Here is a 19,859-nt window from a genome sequence, read left to right on the forward strand (position 1 = left end):
TCTCCCCAGGATGACACAGGGGTTGTAAATTCCTTCTGGATCCATGACTTGTTCATTTTGATGAACGTCAGTCTGTCCACATTGTCACTGGACAGACGCGTGCGCTTATCTGTCAGCACACACCCAGCAGCACTGAAGACACGTTCAGAGACAACGCTGGCAGCTGGACATGACAAAATCTCCAAGGCGTAAGTTGCGAGCTCTGGCCATTTTTCTAGGTTTGAAGCCCAAAAGGAGCAAGGCTCCAGTTGCACAGTCATGGCATCGATGTTCATTTGGAGATACTCCTGTATCATCCTCTCCAGCCGTTGACTATGTGTCAGACTTGTTGTCTCTGGTGGCCTTGCAAAGGAGGGTCTAAAAAAATTATGAAAAGATTTCATAAAATTGCTGTTACCAGCACCAGATACGGTCCTACTGGTACGTGTAGACTGTTGAAGATGACGAGACCGTCCCATGTTTGTCAAGTTACAACTGGGAGATTCACTCCCTGCACCTGCACGGTTGTTTGGTGGAAAAGCAGATCTAAGATCGAGTAACAGCTTCTGCTGATACTCCTGCATACGTGCGTCCCTTTCTATGGCTGGAATTATGTCACAAAATTTGGACTTGTACCGGGGATCTAATAGTGTGGCAAGCCAGTAGTCATCATCACTTCTAATTTTGACAATACGAGGGTCATGTTGGAGGTAGTGCAACAAGAAGGCACTCATGTGTCTTGCGCAGCCATGTGGACCAAGTCCACGCTGTGTTTGTGGCATAGAGGTGCTATCCGTTCTTTCTTCCTCTGACATCTCCCCCCAACCTCTTTCAACTGAAATTTGACCAAGGTCTCCCTCATCTGCTGAGTCTTCCATGTCCATGGACAGTTCGTCCTCCATTTCTTCATGTCCTCCTGCACCTTCCTCAACATCTCGCCTGCTACCATGCGCCCTTGTTGATCCCTGTACCCCATGCTCCCATGCCTGGCGCCTTGGTGATGATGAACGTCTGGACCTTGGTGATGTTGTTGTGTCTTGCGCATATGAATCCTCCTGTAGCTCATCCCCTTCCTGTTGTCCCACCCCCTGACTCCGAATAGTGTTTAGCGTGTGTTCCAGCATGTAAATGACTGGAATCGTCATGCTGATAATGGCATTGTCAGCGCTAAACATATTCGTCGCCATGTCGAAACTGTGCAGAAGGGTGCATAGGTCCTTGATCTGAGACCACTCCATCAGGGTGATCTGCCCCACCCCTGCATCTCGTTGGCCCAGGCTATACGTCATGACGTATTGCACCAGGGCACGGCGGTGCTGCCACAGTCGCTGTAACATGTGGAGAGTTGAATTCCAGCGTGTCGCCACATCGCATTTCAGGCGATGAACCGGCAGGCCGAAAGACTTCTGGAGCGATGCAAGTCGCTCAGCTGCGGCGCTTGAACGGCGGAAGTGAGCAGACAGTTTTCGTGCCCTGTTCAGAAGGCCATCTAGGCCGGGATACTGTGTTAAAAATTGCTGCACGACAAGGTTCAACACGTGAGCCATACAAGGTACGTGTGTCACCTTGCCCAGGCGAAGGGCCGCACCCAGGTTTGCAGCATTGTCGCACACGGCCTTACCAGGCTGCAGGATGAGTGGAGACAACCATTTATTAAACTCGGACCGCAGAGCTGACCACAACTCCTCAGCTGTGTGACTCTTATTCCCAAGACATGTCAAGCTAAAGACCACCTGATGCCGTTGCGCTCTGCTGCCAGCATAGTAATGAGGGGTGCGTGATTCCTTCTGCGCAGTGAGAACGCTGGTGGCCTGACCAGGCAGGCTTGGGGCGGAGGTGGAGGACCCAGATGAGGTGGAGGATGCAGAAGCAGTGGCGGAACTTGGACAGACAGAGGATTGACACACAAGTCGTGGGGACGGCAAGACTTGTGCAGCAGACCCTTCACCATCTATCACCATAGTTACCCAGTGCCCAGTCAGCGACATGTAACGTCCCTGTCCATGCTTACTGGTCCAAGTATCGGTGGTGAAATGCACCCGTTCACACACAGAGTTTCTCAAGGAAGCGGTGATGTTGTGTGCGACATGCTGGTGTAGCGCGGGCACACCTTTCTTAGAGAAGTAGTGGCGACTAGGCATCTGGTACTGGGGCACAGCGACAGACATAAGGTCTCTAAAATCCTGTGTGTCCACTAGGCGGAAAGGCAGCATTTCGGTAGCCAACAGCTTACAGAGGGATAGAGTCAACCTCTTAGCTTTGTCATGGGTCGGAGGAAGTGGCCTTTTATTTGACCACATCTGAGGGACAGAGATCTGGCTGCTGTGTGTAGACGGTGTTGAGTAGGGTGTCCCTGGAAAAATGCAGGTTTGTGAGGAAAGTGCAGGCGGAGACATGATGTTGCCTTCATCCAACGTTGGTGCTATCGATGTCTGAGAGAGCTGTACACACTCACTTGTTTCCCCTTCCAAACCAACTGACGACCTTACAAGCAAACTGCCTGTTGCGGTTACAGTGGTGGAAGTTTTGCGTGGAAAAACAGGTGTGACAGCTGTCCCCACAGTCCTAGAAGATGAAGAGCGCGCGGATGCACTGGAAGGGGCGGGCGGTGGATGGTTCGCTCCGCTAGGCCGCATTGCAGCACGGTGAGCTTCCCACCGGGACTTATGATATTTAGTCATGTGACGATTCATGGAAGAAGTTGTCAAACTGCTGAGGTTTTGACCTCTACTAACAGAATCATGACAAATGTTACATATCACATGAGTTGGGCGATCTTTTTCGATGTGAAAAAAGGACCAGGCTAGGCAAGGCTTAGAGGCCATGCGACCTGTTGATCCACCCCGAATAATGCTCATAGGCAGAGTGGTGGCTGAGGATGCAGTTGTAGACGTGCTACCAGTGCTCCGACTCTGTCCAGGAAGGCGCAAGGTAACTTCGTCGTCGGTTGCATCCTCCTCCACCGCCTCTGTTGACCTCCTCGAGTGCCTGACTGGGGGTTGACAGTAGGTGGGATCTAGAACGTCATCATCAATTGTTGTGTTTGCACTCCCCTCCCCCTCAGACCGAGCCTCTTCTTGCCCTGACCGAATATTTAAGTTGTCATCCCAATCGGGTATCTGCGTCTCATCTTCATCAGTATGTTCCTCATTGTCTATAACCACAGGTGTTACACTTTGTGACAAAGGGTCAACATTATGCTCAGAAACTTGGTCCTCACGGCCTGAATCAGAGTCACAAAGGTTCTGGGCATCACTGCAGACCATTTCCTGTTCTGTACTCACTGTAGCTTGGGAGCAGACCTCTGATTCCCAGGCTATAGTGTGACTGAACAGCTCTGCAGACTCAGCCATCTCAGTTCCACCATACTGTGCAGGGCTGATGGAGACTTCAGAGCTGGGAGAAATCAAGTGTGATTGGGATGACAACTCAGAGGACTGGTGTTTTTTGGATGCGGTACTTGAAGTGGCTGAGAGGGCACTTGTTGGACCACTTGAGATCCATTCAAGCATTTTCCTTTTTTGTCCATCATCTACCTTTGTTCCTCTTGTTCGTGTCCGTAAAAAAGGGAGCACATCGGATTGTCCACAATAAGTAGTAGACATCTTACTTTTGCTAGTAGATGGTCTATCTGCAGCAGATGATAATGGAGCTTTGCCACCTTCCCCACTGACAAAACCTTTTTTGCCTTTTCCACCACGCCTCTTCCCCTTTCCACCAGCATCTGTCATTTTGCCACTCATGTTGATTGCGACAAGATTGTGGACTGAAAATGTGGTAGTAAAAATTGAGAGGTGGTGAAGATTGCAGTGTTGGGCTAGCTTTATTAACAGCAGAATAATAAAGAATAAATATCCCTGACAATGTAACTTAGTTATAATTAGTTGGAGTGTGCAACGCAGGCAGACGTGCTGCAAATGTCTTGGCACTAGTGGGACTAAAGCAAAGTCCAATAGCCACGTATAGGATGCCACTAGGTACACTGAGTGTTTGCTAGTATAATGGCTTAGTTATAATTAGTTGGAGTGTGCAACGCAGGCAGATGCGCTCTGCAAATGTCTTGGCACTAGTGGGACTATAGCAAAGTGCAATAGCCACGTATAGGATGCCACTAGGTACACTGAGTGTGTGCTAGTATAATGGCTTAGTTATAATTAGTTGGAGTGTGCAACGCAGGCAGATGCGTTCTGCAAATATCTTGGCACTAGTGGGACTATAGCAAAGTCCAATAGCCACGTATAGGATGCCACTAGGTACACTGAGTGTGTGCTAGTATAATGGCTTAGTTATAATTAGTTGGAGTGTGCAACGCAGGCAGATGCGCTCTGCAAATGTCTTGGCACTAGTGGGACTATAGCAAAGTCCAATAGCCACGTATAGGATGCCACTAGGTACACTGAGTGTGTGCTAGTATAATGGCTTAGTTATAATTAGTTGGAGTGTGCAACGCAGGCAGATGCGTTCTGCAAATGTCTTGGCACTAGTGGGACTAAAGCAAAGTCCAATAGCCACGTATAGGATGCCACTAGGTACACTGAGTGTGTGCTAGTATAATGGCTTAGTTATAATTAGTTGGAGTGTGCAACGCAGGCAGATGCGCTCTGCAAATGTTTTGGCACTAGTGGGACTATAGCAAAGTCCAATAGCCACGTATAGGATGCCACTAGGTACACTGAGTGTGTGCTAGTATAATGGCTTAGTTATAATTAGTTGGAGTGTGCAACGCAGGCAGATGCGTTCTGCAAATGTCTTGGCACTAGTGGGACTAAAGCAAAGTCCAATAGCCACGTATAGGATGCCACTAGGTACACTAAGTGTTTGCTAGTATAATGGCTTAGTTATAATTAGTTGGAGTGTGCAACGCAGGCAGATGCGCTCTGCAAATGTCTTGGCACTAGTGGGACTATAGCAAAGTCCAATAGCCACGTATAGGATGCCACTAGGTACACTGAGTGTGTGCTAGTATAATGGCTTAGTTATAATTAGTTGGAGTGTGCAACGCAGGCAGATGCGCTCTGCAAATGTCTTGGCACTAGTGGGACTATAGCAAAGTCCAATAGCCACGTATAGGATGCCACTAGGTACACTGAGTGTGTGCTAGTATAATGGCTTAGTTATAATTAGTTGGAGTGTGCAACGCAGGCAGATGCGTTCTGCAAATGTCTTGGCACTAGTGGGACTAAAGCAAAGTCCAATAGCCACGTATAGGATGCCACTAGGTACACTGAGTGTTTGCTAGTATAATGGCTTAGTTATAATTAGTTGGAGTCTGCAACGCAGGCAGATGCGCTCTGCAAATGTCTTGGCACTAGTGGGACTATAGCAAAGTCCAATAGCCACGTATAGGATGCCACTAGGTACACTGAGTGTGTGCTAGTATAATGGCTTAGTTATAATTAGTTGGAGTGTGCAACGCAGGCAGATGCGTTCTGCAAATGTCTTGGCACTAGTGGGACTAAAGCAAAGTCCAATAGCCACGTATAGGATGCCACTAGGTACACTGAGTGTGTGCTAGTATAATGGCTTAGTTATAATTAGTTGGAGTGTGCAACGCAGGCAGATGCGTTCTGCAAATGTCTTGGCACTAGTGGGACTATAGCAAAGTCCAATAGCCACGTATAGGATGCCACTAGGTACACTGAGTGTGTGCTAGTATAATGGCTTAGTTATAATTAGTTGGAGTGTGCAACGCAGGCAGATGCGCTCTGCAAATGTCTTGGCACTAGTGGGACTATAGCAAAGTCCAATAGCCACGTATAGGATGCCACTAGGTACACTGAGTGTGTGCTAGTATAATGGCTTAGTTATAATTAGTTGGAGTGTGCAACGCAGGCAGATGCGTTCTGCAAATGTCTTGGCACTAGTGGGACTAAAGCAAAGTCCAATAGCCACGTATAGGATGCCACTAGGTACACTGAGTGTGTGCTAGTATAATGGCTTAGTTATAATTAGTTGGAGTGTGCAACGCAGGCAGATGCGCTCTGCAAATGTCTTGGCACTAGTGGGACTATAGCAAAGTCCAATAGCCACGTATAGGATGCCACTAGGTACACTAAGTGTTTGCTAGTATAATGGCTTAGTTATAATTAGTTGGAGTGTGCAACGCAGGCAGATGCGCTCTGCAAATGTCTTGGCACTAGTGGGACTATAGCAAAGTCCAATAGCCACGTATAGGATGCCACTAGGTACACTGAGTGTGTGCTAGTATAATGGCTTAGTTATAATTAGTTGGAGTGTGCAACGCAGGCAGATGTGCTCTGCAAATGTCTTGGCACTAGTGGGACTATAGCAAAGTCCAATAGCCACGTATAGGATGCCACTAGGTACACTGAGTGTGTGCTAGTATAATGGCTTAGTTATAATTAGTTGGAGTGTGCAACGCAGGCAGATGCGTTCTGCAAATGTCTTGGCACTAGTGGGACTATAGCAAAGTCCAATAGCCACGTATAGGATGCCACTAGGTACACTGAGTGTGTGCTAGTATAATGGCTTAGTTATAATTAGTTGGAGTGTGCAACGCAGGCAGATGCGTTCTGCAAATGTCTTGGCACTAGTGGGACTAAAGCAAAGTCCAATAGCCACGTATAGGATGCCACTAGGTACACTAAGTGTTTGCTAGTATAATGGCTTAGTTATAATTAGTTGGAGTGTGCAACGCAGGCAGATGCGCTCTGCAAATGTCTTGGCACTAGTGGGACTATAGCAAAGTCCAATAGCCACGTATAGGATGCCACTAGGTACACTGAGTGTGTGCTAGTATAATGGCTTAGTTATAATTAGTTGGAGTGTGCAACGCAGGCAGATGCGCTCTGCAAATGTCTTGGCACTAGTGGGACTATAGCAAAGTCCAATAGCCACGTATAGGATGCCACTAGGTACACTGAGTGTGTGCTAGTATAATGGCTTAGTTATAATTAGTTGGAGTGTGCAACGCAGGCAGATGCGTTCTGCAAATGTCTTGGCACTAGTGGGACTAAAGCAAAGTCCAATAGCCACGTATAGGATGCCACTAGGTACACTGAGTGTGTGCTAGTATAATGGCTTAGTTATAATTAGTTGGAGTGTGCAACGCAGGCAGATGCGTTCTGCAAATGTCTTGGCACTAGTGGGACTATAGCAAAGTCCAATAGCCACGTATAGGATGCCACTAGGTACACTGAGTGTGTGCTAGTATAATGGCTTAGTTATAATTAGTTGGAGTGTGCAACGCAGGCAGATGCGCTCTGCAAATGTCTTGGCACTAGTGGGACTATAGCAAAGTCCAATAGCCACGTATAGGATGCCACTAGGTACACTGAGTGTGTGCTAGTATAATGGCTTAGTTATAATTAGTTGGAGTGTGCAACGCAGGCAGATGCGTTCTGCAAATGTCTTGGCACTAGTGGGACTAAAGCAAAGTCCAATAGCCACGTATAGGATGCCACTAGGTACACTGAGTGTGTGCTAGTATAATGGCTTAGTTATAATTAGTTGGAGTGTGCAACGCAGGCAGATGCGCTCTGCAAATGTCTTGGCACTAGTGGGACTATAGCAAAGTCCAATAGCCACGTATAGGATGCCACTAGGTACACTAAGTGTTTGCTAGTATAATGGCTTAGTTATAATTAGTTGGAGTGTGCAACGCAGGCAGATGCGTTCTGCAAATGTCTTGGCACTAGTGGGACTAAAGCAAAGTCCAATAGCCACGTATAGGATGCCACTAGGTACACTAAGTGTTTGCTAGTATAATGGCTTAGTTATAATTAGTTGGAGTGTGCAACGCAGGCAGAGGCGCTCTGCAAATGTCTTGGCACTAGTGGGACTATAGCAAAGTCCAATAGCCACGTATAGGATGCCACTAGGTACACTGAGTGTTTGCTAGTATAATGGCTTAGTTATAATTAGTTGTAGTGTGCAATGCAGGCAGACGTGCTCTGCAAATGTCTTTGCACTAGTGGGACTATAGCAAAGTCCAATAGCCACAGATAGGATGCCACTAGGTACACTGAGTGTTTGCTAGTATAATGGCTTAGTTATGAGTTGGAGTGTGCAGAGGACAAGAGGGTACAGTGGCAGGATTGTGGTGCTCTGGGTAGAGGAATGGAAGCCTGCCTTTCTATTCCCTCCTAATGGTGAAATGCAGGGAGGAAATCCCTGACCTTGGCTGCACAGACGCTGGCGCTGTTTTCAGGTCCTGTCACCTTAACTCTGACCCTGCCGGTTTGAGCCCTTAAAAGGACTGCTATAAAGTGCTCTCCCTATGCTGTCTAACGCTGTGTATGCAGCGCATACAGCTGTATCGGCTATAGGACTCAGGATGACGGAGCTGCGACAGTGATGTCTGACACCCAAGACGCAGAAGGCAGATAATGGCGTCCGTGAAGAAAATGTCCGGTTTTATAATGCAGGGACATGTGACATGCAGATCCTATCACACATGCCGTTGCTTCTCTGGCTCAAAGTCCACTTAGCTGTGTGTGTGTCTGTGATTGGCTGACATGCTGGCCCGCCCCACAAGACGCGCGCGCTTAGGGAAGGAAGACAAGAAAAAAAAAAAAAAAAATGGCGATCGCCATTATAGAAACAGCAGTGATCTGAAGGCGCTGTTCACGCACACTATACACTGAAATGTGATAATAGTTTGATTCACAGAGTGACTTACACTATTACAGCAGAAACCAAGCTATGATTTAGCTGTTTTTTGGCTGCTAGAACCGTTCTCGAACGTTTCTAGAACTATCGAGCTTTTGCAAAAAGCTCGAGTTCTAGTTCGATCTAGAACATGCCCCAAAATCACTCGAGCCTAGAACTGGAGAACCACGAACCGCGCTCAACTCTACTGTTTACAAAAACATGTTCAGAAATACAATTATATATATAATATGGGCTGAAAGTGCACACTCCCAGCTGCAATATGAGAGTTTTCACATCCAAATCGGAGAAAGGGTTTAGGAATCATAGCTCTGTAATGCATAGCCTCCTCTTATTAAAGGGACCAAAAGTAATTGGACAAGGGACTCTAAGGGCTGCAATTAACTCTGAAGGCGTCTCCCTCGTTAACCTGTAATCAATGAAGTAGTTAAAAGGTCTGGGGTTGATTACAGGTGTGTGGTTTTACATTTGGAAGCTGTTGCTGTGACCAGACAACATGCGGTCTAAGGAACTCTCAATTGACGTGAAGCAGAACATCCTGAGGCTGAAAAAAAAGAAAAAATCCATCAGAGAGATAGCAGACATGCTTGGAGTAGCAAAATCAACAGTCGGGTACATTCTGAGAAAAAAGGAATTGACTGGTGAGCTTGGGAACTCAAAAAGGCCTGGGCGTCCACGGATGACAACAGTGGTGGATGATCGCCGCATACTTTCTTTGGTGAAGAAGAACCCGTTCACAACATCAACTGAAGTCCAGAACACTCTCAGTGAAGTAGGTGTATCTGTCTCTAAGTCAACAGTAAAGAGAAGACTCCATGAAAGTAAATACAAAGGGTTCACATCTAGATGCAAACCATTCATCAATTCCAAAAATAGACAGGCCAGAGTTAAATTTGCTGAAAAACACCTCATGAAGCCAGCTCAGTTCTGGAAAAGTATTCTATGGACAGATCAGACAAAGATCAACCTGTACCAGAATGATGGGAAGAAAAAAGTTTGGAGAAGAAAGGGAACGGCACATGATCCAAGGTACACCACATCCTCTGTAAAACATGGTGAAGGCAACGTGATGGCATGGGCATGCATGGCTTTCAATGGCACTGGGTCACTTGTGTTTATTGATGACATAACAGCAGACAAGAGTAGCCGGATGAATTCTGAAGTGTACCGGGATATACTTTCAGCCCAGATTCAGCCAAATGCCGCAAAGTTGATTGGACGGCGCTTCATAGTACAGATGGACAATGACCCCAAGCATACAGCCAAAGCTACCTAGGAGTTCATGAGTGCAAAAAAGTGGAACATTCTGCAATGGCCAAGTCAATCACCAGATCTTAACCCAATTGAGCATGCATTTCACTTGCTCAAATCCAGACTTAAGACGGAAAGACCCACAAACAAGCAAGACCTGAAGGCTGCGGCTGTAAAGGCCTGGCAAAGCATTAAGAAGGAGGAAACCCAGCGTTTGGTGATGTCCATGGGTTCCAGACTTAAGGCAGTGATTGCCTCCAAAGGATTCGCAACAAAATATTGAAAATAAAAATATTTTGTTTGGGTTTGGTTTATTTGTCCAATTACTTTTGACCTCCTAAAATGTGGAGTGTTTGTAAAGAAATGTGTACAATTCCTACAATTTCTATCAGATATTTGTGTTCAAACCTTCAAATTAAACGTTACAATCTGCACTTGAATTCTGTTGTAGAGGTTTCATTTCAAATCCAATGTGATGGCATGCAGAGCCCAACTCGCGAAAATTGTGTCACTGTCCAAATATTTCTGGACCTAACTGTACCGCACAACACACACATTGCACAAAACATACCTCCCCCAAAACACACACACCCACACAAACCGCGCAACACACATACACAATGATACAGACACACAGCGCTCTACAAACAACGCAACACACAAACAACACCACTCTCACCCCCCGCCACACCCAGACAACACCCAAAACATGTACAGCGCCCGACACAAACACTTGCTAACTACAGACTACAACATCTATATATATATATAACAAAAATCATACATTAATACACAATACGTAAATTCTAGAATACCCGATGCGTAGAATCGGGCCACCTACTAGTATATATATATATATATATATATATATATATATTTATATATTGTATATACAAAGCATATCACAAAAGTGAATACACCCCTCACATTTTTGTAAGTATTTTATTATAGCTTTTCATATAACAATGCAGAAGATATAACTCTTTGACACAATGTCAAGTAGTTAGTTTCCATCTTCCATAATAATTTAAATTTGTGTTTCTTCTAAATAACTCAACACCATTATTTTCAAAACAGCTGGCAAGAAAAGTGAGTACATCCCTAAGTGAAAATGGCCAAATTGTGCCCAATTAGCCATTTTAGCTGCCTGCTGTGATGTGGCATATTAATGTTATAAGGTTTCAGGTGTGAATGGGGAGATGTGTTAAATTTGGTGATACTGCTCATACACTCTCTCATACTGGTCACTGGAAGTTCAACATGGCACCTCATAGCAAAGAATTCTCTGAGGCTCGAAGAAAAAAATTGTTCCTCTACATAATGATGGCCTAGGCTATAAGAAGATTTCCAACACCCTGAAATTGAGCTGCAGCATTGTGGCCAAGACCATATAGCAGTGTAACAAGACAGGTTCCTCTCAGAACAGGCCACGCCATAGTAAAACAAAAAAGTTGAGTGCATTTGCTCAGCGTCATATCCAGAGGTTGTCTTTTCAAAATAGATGTTTGAGTGCTGCCAGCATTGCTGCAGAGGTTAAAGTGGTGGAAGGTCAGCTTGTCAGTGCTCAGAACATATACACTGAGTTAAATTGATCTGCATGGCTTCCCAGAATGAAGTTTGCTGAAGATAAGCAGACTAAAGCTGGGTTCACACATAGTGACAGCGACAACGACGTCGCTGTTACGTCACCATTTTCTGTGACGCAACAGCGACCTTGTAAGTCGCTGTTATGATCGCTGCTTAGCTGTCAAACAAAGCAGCGATCATAACGACACGCGTCGCTGTGCTACATGTGCAGAGAGCAGGGAGCCGCGCACACTGCTTAGCGCTGTCTCCCTGCACTCCTAGCTACAGTACACATCGGGTTAATTACCCGATGTGTACTGCAGCTACATGTGCAGAGAGCACAGAGCCGGCACTGGCAGCGAGAGCAGAGGACGCTGGTAACGAAGGTAAATATCGGGTACCCAGGGAAAGGTCTTCCCTTGGTTACCCGATCTTTACCCTGGTTACAGCTTACCGCAGCTGGCAGATGCCGGCTCCTGCTCCCTGCTCGCTTCATTTCGTCGCTCTCTCGCTGTCACACACAGTGATGTGTGCATCACAGCGGGAGAGCGACGACCAAAAACTGAAGCTGGACATTCAACAACGACCGGCGACCTCACAGCAGGGGCCAGCTCGTTGCTGGATGTCACACACAGCGACAGCGACGGGACGTCGCTGCTACATCACAGAAAATGGTGACGTATCAGCGACGTCGTTGTCGTTGTCGCTGTGTGTGACACCACCTTAAGGACATGAATTACTGGAACCATGTCCTGTGGCCTGTTGAGACCAAGATAAACTTGTTTAGTTCAGATGGTGTTAAGTGTGTGTGGCAGCAGCCAAGTGATGAGTATAAAAACAAGTGTGTCTTAACTACAGTCAGGCATGGTGGTGGCAGTATCATGGTTTGGGGCTGCATGAATGCTGCTGACTACTGGGACCTACAGTTCATTGTGAGAACCATGAATGCCATGAAAACTAGGAAACTAGGTTGCAGGGTAGTATTACAACATGATAATAACCCCAGGCACACCTCCAAAACAACACATACTTTGCTAAAGAAATTGAGGCAAAGGTGCTGGACTGGCCATGCATTTCTTCTATTGAGCATCTGTTGAGCCTCCTCAAATGGATGGTGGAGATGCACAAGGTCTCTAACATCCACCAGCTCCATGATGTCATCATAGAGAATGGAAGAGGATTCCAGTGGCAACCTGCAAAGCTCTAGTGAATTCCATGTCCAACAGAATTAAGGCAGTGCTTGAAAATAATGGTGGCCACACAAAATATTGACACTTTGGGCACAATTTGGCGATTTTCACTTAGGTGTGTACTCACTATTGTTGCCAGCGGTTTGGACATTTGTACTGCCCCCGTGGAAGCAGCCGAGCTGCTCAGATGCAGGTTCGCTGTGGCTCGAGGGTCTCTGGACTCGGGGGTCGTGCGGCCACTAGAATGTAAAGGGGGTATTTACAGGGGAGTTATAGTTCGTGACACCACCCGTGGTGGTAATTGGGAATACCACTGCTGCGGTTGGATGTACCCGGGGATAATGGAGCGGGGCAGCAAGGTGTTGTAACCCTCCACGGGTAGGGGGTGCCCTGGGACTCGGTGTGGGGGAATGCCATGGGGATGCAGGGGTCACTCTCGTACTCACTCAGTTTATAGGCAGAAACTGACAATCGGGTAAACCAAGTCTCTGGATATCACTGCCACTGAGGGGAGCTTGTCCGGGTCCCGCCCCCAATGGTGCTGCCTGGTGATCCGTGACCTGCCTCCTGGCACTTAGTTTTGACTTCAACTTGATGGCCCGGTAGCATGGAATTAGCCGGGCCCCGCTCCCTACTATGGCTAAGTATGGGCGCTTGCTCTCAGGGCTCACGCTTGGAATTTTCTGGACCATTTTGGTTGGAAAGTCCTATCCCACTCGTTGCGCTAATGCCCCGATTCTGGAGCTGGTGGGAACGGATCGTAAAGACTCCGTTCTCCTCAGGTGAATTGTTGGGTTGCCTGAAGCCACTCCCTGACGTAGGGTCCATGTACCCCGTCGTGCCTTGGGTCCCAGACCGGTGATAGGGCTAGGCTGCTGGACGTCCTCCTTGACAGGTCCAAGCACCTCGCCACAATCCCCTGCGACCAGGGATCTGACTCCTCTAGGCCCAGACCACCGTCTGTAACCTAGGCAGTTACTTCAGGAGTCACCACTCCCGACTTCCTCTGAGCTCCTCTCAGCTCGAGGGCTATTTCTAACTCCTTCTACACTCACAGTCTCCACACTCCTCACCTCCCCTCCCTGACTCCCCAGATGGGCGACTGTATTCCACTCAAGTTGTCCACTGGTGTGTCAGGTGGGTGTGGTGCAGGGGGTCTCTAGAATTTGATTTGCTGTTGGAGGCAACCACTTAAGTAGGGACCCAGAACCAAGAGGGAGGTATAATACTTCACGGAAGGGCAGCTTGTGCAGTACCCTGTGACGACCTGATAGTCCAGGGGTATCACACATTAATGGCTGTGTGTTGAGTTATTTAGAGGGCACACCAAATTTACATTGTTATCTATGCTGTACACTGACTACTTTACATTGTATCAAATTGTCATATCTTCCGTGTTGTCCCATTACAATGTATAATAAAATATTTACAAAAATGTGAGAGGAGTACTCACATTTGTGATATACTGTATATACAATTCACACACTGTGAAATCTTAACCATCTTTTTGTATATAAAATTATTAGTGAAGGAGTTTTGGGTTTGAGTATTGCAGGTGATAAGTAAAATAATATTTTCCCCATTGAATATTATTATAAGAAAGAAATTAAACAGTGTCCAAAAACATCAACTTACAAAATATTTTTGCAGTAAATAATGAAATCATCCAGAACTAGTCTAAAGATATTTTTCAGTTTTCTTGTTTTTAAAGATAAATTATGTATTTTACAACAATGACTAAGCAAAAAAAAGCATGCACTCAGAATATCATAAAGGAAATATATTTTATAAAAATAAAGTAATGTACCTGTACTAAATATGTGATACTTCCACCAGATCCTGTGTCTCTGTCTACTGCCTCTACCTGGAAAATGCTGCTGCCAGAAGGAGTATCCTAGAAAACACAATATAAATTAACTCAATGCGGGATCAATACTATTTCAATGCTCCGATTTCTCCCTTTGATTTCAGACACTTTTCAGCTCCCCATCATCTCTTCTTGAATACCATGGAATTATAATGATAATGATGGTGCAAATTGCTATTAACCACTTCCTGCCAAAGTCATTTTTTTTCTTCTTGTGTTTTTGTTTTTTCCTGTCCTTCCAAGATTCATAACTTTTTAAAATATCCATTGAAGGGGTTGATCGGGACTTTAATGTTGATGACTTTTTAAGGAAAGTTCATCTATGTCTGATTGGTGGGAGTGTTACATCCAGCACTTCTGCCTATCAATTGCCCTGGTGCTGTCCCCAGCATGAACTATTCAGTTGTGGAGCTGCTGCACAGCACATCTCCTTCAATTGTATAGACACAGTTGGGTACTACATATCCACCTCTTATTTGACAATAGGAGGCAGATGTGCAGTACCTGTTCATTATTACATGGCCACTATTCCATCAACGGAGCTGTGCAGCCCTAAAACTGAGAAGTTCAGCTGATAGGCCATAGTGCCAGTTGTCACATCCCCCACCAATCAGGCATTGATGGCCTATCCTTAGAAAAAACTGTGAAAAAACACAATTCTTCCATAGGTTTTGGGGTTTTGTGATAGTCCCTTTGAGGTAAAATTTACCTGGCAACATGATTCTGTAGGCTAGCTCAATTACAATGACACCAACTTGTATACTTTTTTTTTTAAGTTTAGCTGTGAAATTTCTCAAAAATTAATTGGCTTATGTTGCCATTTTCTGAGACTGAACTTTTTTATATTTTTCTGTCAATTGAGCCATGTTTGTTTTTGATGTGGTGAAATGCTGTTTTTATTGATACCATTTTAGAGTACATACCATGTTTTCATCACTTTGCATTTTGTTGAAAAGGTGAATTGGCTGGAAAAATTGAAATTTTGGTATTTGGATATATTCTTGCTTATAGTTTTTACAGCATAGGTTAAATGTATTAAATTACATAGATTTGACTTTTTTCATGTAGAGATGCTGAATATGTATATGTTTTCATATCTACATTTTTAATTGCTGCGCTCTGATTGTTGGTGTTACAGGCTATTTAACATCATTGGCATTTGCAGGGTATAGAAAAGCTCAGCTCCTGAGCCTGCTTCATGCACACACACTCGACATGTGTGGCAGGTAAGGTGTGAAATATTCCTAACTATGAATCTGTAAGCTACTACTGTTATGTTTTTAATGTATTATTCCAAAATTTTAATTATCAGTACAAAGTACAAAAAGAGAAAGGGGATAAAACCTCTTCTACCATTCCACTCCAAGGAGACAGAAAAAACCCTAAGGAGACAGAAAAAACCCTCAGCTATACATAATAGGTCAGGTATATAACTTTTTCTTCCCTTTTCCTGACCCCAGAAGACAGTATAGATCTCTTTATTATTTAAACCTACAAAAACACTTCAAAATCACTATTATACAGTTTTAATGGGCATTCCAAACGAAAAAACCTACAAAAATTGAATAACCACTCAAGGATGAATATAAATATAATTGTGTTAGAAAGATGATATTCCAAAAAAGAAATAATTAAAATAAATGAAGAGCAATATAGAACAAAAAGTTCATGAAAAAAGCATCACATAAGGGGACAATGTGCATGGCTAATATAAGGTCTATATAAAATAATGGTTGCACATTGAGAGCATGATATTGCATGAGAATTTAGAGGGAATCTGTCTTTATGTTTTTGATATTTAATCTGAGGACAGCATGCTATAGAGATTAAAAAACAAAAATCAACTACACCTCTATCAGGCTGTGTGATGTTGTTTAAGCCAAAGGCTTCATCACCTAGTGATTATCATTGCTGGACTACATTGCCAGGGCAGTCTGGCACACCACCTCCTCTGATTGGCACCTCGCTGTCAATGTACAATTTCAATTGAGAGCCTGGTGTGGGCAAGGACAGGTTTCTTAGTTTTGCTAAATCTAAAAGCTCTAATTATGTCAGAATGGCTGCAACCAGTAATCTAAGTAATACATCGTTGGATTCAGAATCTCTTTGTGTACATTATGTTGCCATCAGATGAGGTAGCAAAAACATGCAGATAGATTCACTATAAAATAGGTAAATTACAATAGAAAGTCACAAGGTAAGATGAAGAAAAAATAAGCTCACACTAATTCATAGTATTTAGTGTTAAAATCACCAATCAACATCTCAGTACAATATCACTAATGTCACTGCTAATCTACCATATGCATAGTAAAGCTGACCAAGGAGTAGACACCCCAGGACTCTAATGTATGTTTCATCTTGGCTTTCTTAATTAATATGTTTGTGGGGTACAATCACTATTTAAAACAAATACAACCAATAATGACCAAGGCTGAGAACAACATATTGTATTGTTAATAGATGGTGAAAAGATTAAGAGGCCAAGAGGTGAACCGTCATGTCAGCTGTATTTGCCCAATAAATTGACGTGTATTTTATAGATCGTATCTGATAACCATTTACACAGGGGAACAAACACAAACTATAAGAATCTGACATATATTCCGAGGTGGACCGTATGTCACCTGGAAATGACCACACACCCAATATATTAGCATGTACAGTATGTTATAGATGTTATAGAGCGCTCAATTCCAGACAACATGTTCCACCTTGGAACACATAATGTCAGCTTTTCATAGTTTGCGTTTCACTGTGGATAACGCTCGTCACTTCGGACACACATTCTGAGATATATACCAAAACACTGGGCAAATACAGATAAACGACTGTTCACCTATTGGCCACTTCATTTTTTCACCATCTATTAACAATATGGCATTCTCTACCTCTATCACTATTGGCTGAATGTGGTTTACATGTGATTATACTTTCACAAAAATGACTCTTTGAAAAAAGCCAAGGTGACACATGTCTTCAGTTTCACTATGCATATAGTAGATTAGCATTGACATTACTGCTATTATATTGAGATATCATATTGTCAATGTACAATAAATATTATATTTAGACCTTATAATATCCATGCACATTGTCCTCTTATCTGATGCTTTTTCATAAACATTTCGTTCTGTATCGCTCCACATATGTTATAATAGATTTTTTTAGGAATATCATATATTTAATAAAATTATATATATACAGTATATATCCCTGCTTGATTGGTGATTCACTTTCTATAGGTTCTCATAGCTTTCTTTAGCCAACTTGAACCACTTCTGAAGGCCGATTTCAGTGCATGATAGTCAATTTCCTACCATGTTTCTCTAAAGGCATCATCTATTTTATCTACATTTTAACAAAGGTGTTGGAAACTTGAGTTTGTGACACTTGCTAAATTGTATTACATGTTTTCAAGTCTCATGTTCTGAACAGCCCATCTGTTCTCAATATGGCTGCTGATAGAGGAAGATGTAACCAGACCTGTCCATCAGACTCATCCAATATAAAAGCAGCTTTCCCCATGTGAAGTTTTTTTAATTGGATTAGATTGATGGACTGGTTTTGTCACATGCTTGTCCATCAGCAGCTGTTTTATGGACAGGAGAGCTGAGCAGTGAGCAGTCTATGAGCTGGCAATACTAAAAAGCAGACTATGCTTCACGACGGAGGAGAATAAAAAATAAACAGGTTCAGCTCACTGTGTGGACCAATCTCAGCTATCCTCTGGAGCCCGGACAAGGTGCTGCCACGCCTCAAGCAAGATCCAAATAGAAAAAGTCCAGCTGGATTTTTCTATTTGGAGGAGAATAAAGGTGAACCTGCAAGACCTACACTCATGGCCGAAAGTGTTGGTGCCCTTGAAATTGTTCCAGAAAATGAAGTTTTTCTCTCAGAAAAATATCTCAATTACATATATTTTATTATACATATGTTTCTTTGTGCGTATAGGAACAAGACAAAAAAAAACTGAAAAAACCCCACAAACTCTCCAAAATGGGCCAGATAAAATTTACCTCAGGGACATTCACGAAAAAAGGTGTGTTGAGAAACTCCGGACTTTCATCATTGGCATCAGTCACCAGAACTCGGACTCTCTCAGATACCTAGAATGAATAAAGTATAACATAATTTCAGTGTTTTCAGATTTTATTTGTAGCTTTTGTCGCTAGAATTTATAGAGAGCAAAGTAAAAATAACATTACCATACACACAAAAAGTCTTTCCATATAGGCCATATATTACAACACTATAGAGTCCTTAATGCACCACTGGAGTGGTGCATTAAATGCAAGTCTTTCGAACCCTGACTGATACTCACATTCCAGCAGCTTCACCCTCTATCACCGCAGCTTCACCGGTCTCCAGCAGTTTTCGACCTGTCAGCGCCCTACAGTGTTTCACAGAGCGCGCCAGAGGTCACTCTTCAATACAATTGTGCGAGAGTCTAATTCAGGCCTAGTTCCGGCTCCGGCTCTCATAGATATGCAGATATGGGAGCTTACGACGTAAATTCTGACTTCCATCCAGTCAAAAGTTACTGCCACAAGAAGGCGCCACGGAACCGAATCTACGTCAGTAAAAAGTGAAGACGCTAGAAACTGAGTATATGACAGGCAGTAGGGGACTCACATTTAGGGCTCATGCGCACTTAACTTCTGATCCTTCTGCAGCGATTTGACAGCACATGTGCGCTTCAAATCGCTGCAGAATGAATGCAGTATTGTTGTTAAAAAAAGCCGATTTCATGCGCTCTGGCTGCTGCCCCCACGATAGACAGAGTGGGAGCTGCATCCAGAAAGCAGAAATAATTGACATGCTGCTTTTATGAGTGCACGGTTTTTGGTCAAAATTTTAGCACCCAAATTGCTGCGTTCATAAAAACAACGTGCGCACTTATCATGCACAATCTTCATAGATTGTGCAGGGAATGCAGGATGCATGCATTTATGCTGCAGTGCTATACGCAGCGTAAATGCATGCTATTACGCAACGTGCGCATGAGCCTTTAAAGCTCCATTCCAGAGCTGAAAAAAATATGGAGTTTTGCTTTGAAGACTTTGAAGAATAACTTTTTTATTATATCATAAAAGAAAATATTATGTTTTGCCTCTACAAGGTTTTCCAAAGCTACAGGCAGGAATAGTTTTATTTGGGTTTCTGAAAAACATTGCATTTGCCGAAAGCTGATGTCTTTTATCATTGAATGAATAAAAGTGAGCATTAACAATGCCTCATATCTAGTGATGGGTGAGCACTAAAATGCTCTGGTGCTTGGTACTCGAATTAAACAGGTCAGATGCTCGGACAGGTTCAATTTGAGTATTAAGTATAATGGAAGTAAATTGAAAACTCAAGCATTTTTCTGGAAG

General features: G+C 43.9%; 1 protein-coding gene across 1 annotated transcript in view; it reads right to left on the minus strand.

Moving 5' to 3' along the window:
- CDHR1 (cadherin related family member 1) overlaps window positions 1–19,859 on the minus strand; it is a 366,668-nt gene that overhangs the window by 255,225 nt on the left and 91,584 nt on the right. The window contains 2 exon segments of the mRNA XM_075347300.1: window positions 14,425–14,511; window positions 18,504–18,593. Coding sequence (XP_075203415.1) covers window positions 14,425–14,511; window positions 18,504–18,593 — 177 coding nt within the window.

The sequence above is a fragment of the Anomaloglossus baeobatrachus genome, chromosome 5 (genome assembly GCF_048569485.1).
Source record: "Anomaloglossus baeobatrachus isolate aAnoBae1 chromosome 5, aAnoBae1.hap1, whole genome shotgun sequence".
NCBI lineage: Eukaryota > Metazoa > Chordata > Amphibia > Anura > Aromobatidae > Anomaloglossus > Anomaloglossus baeobatrachus.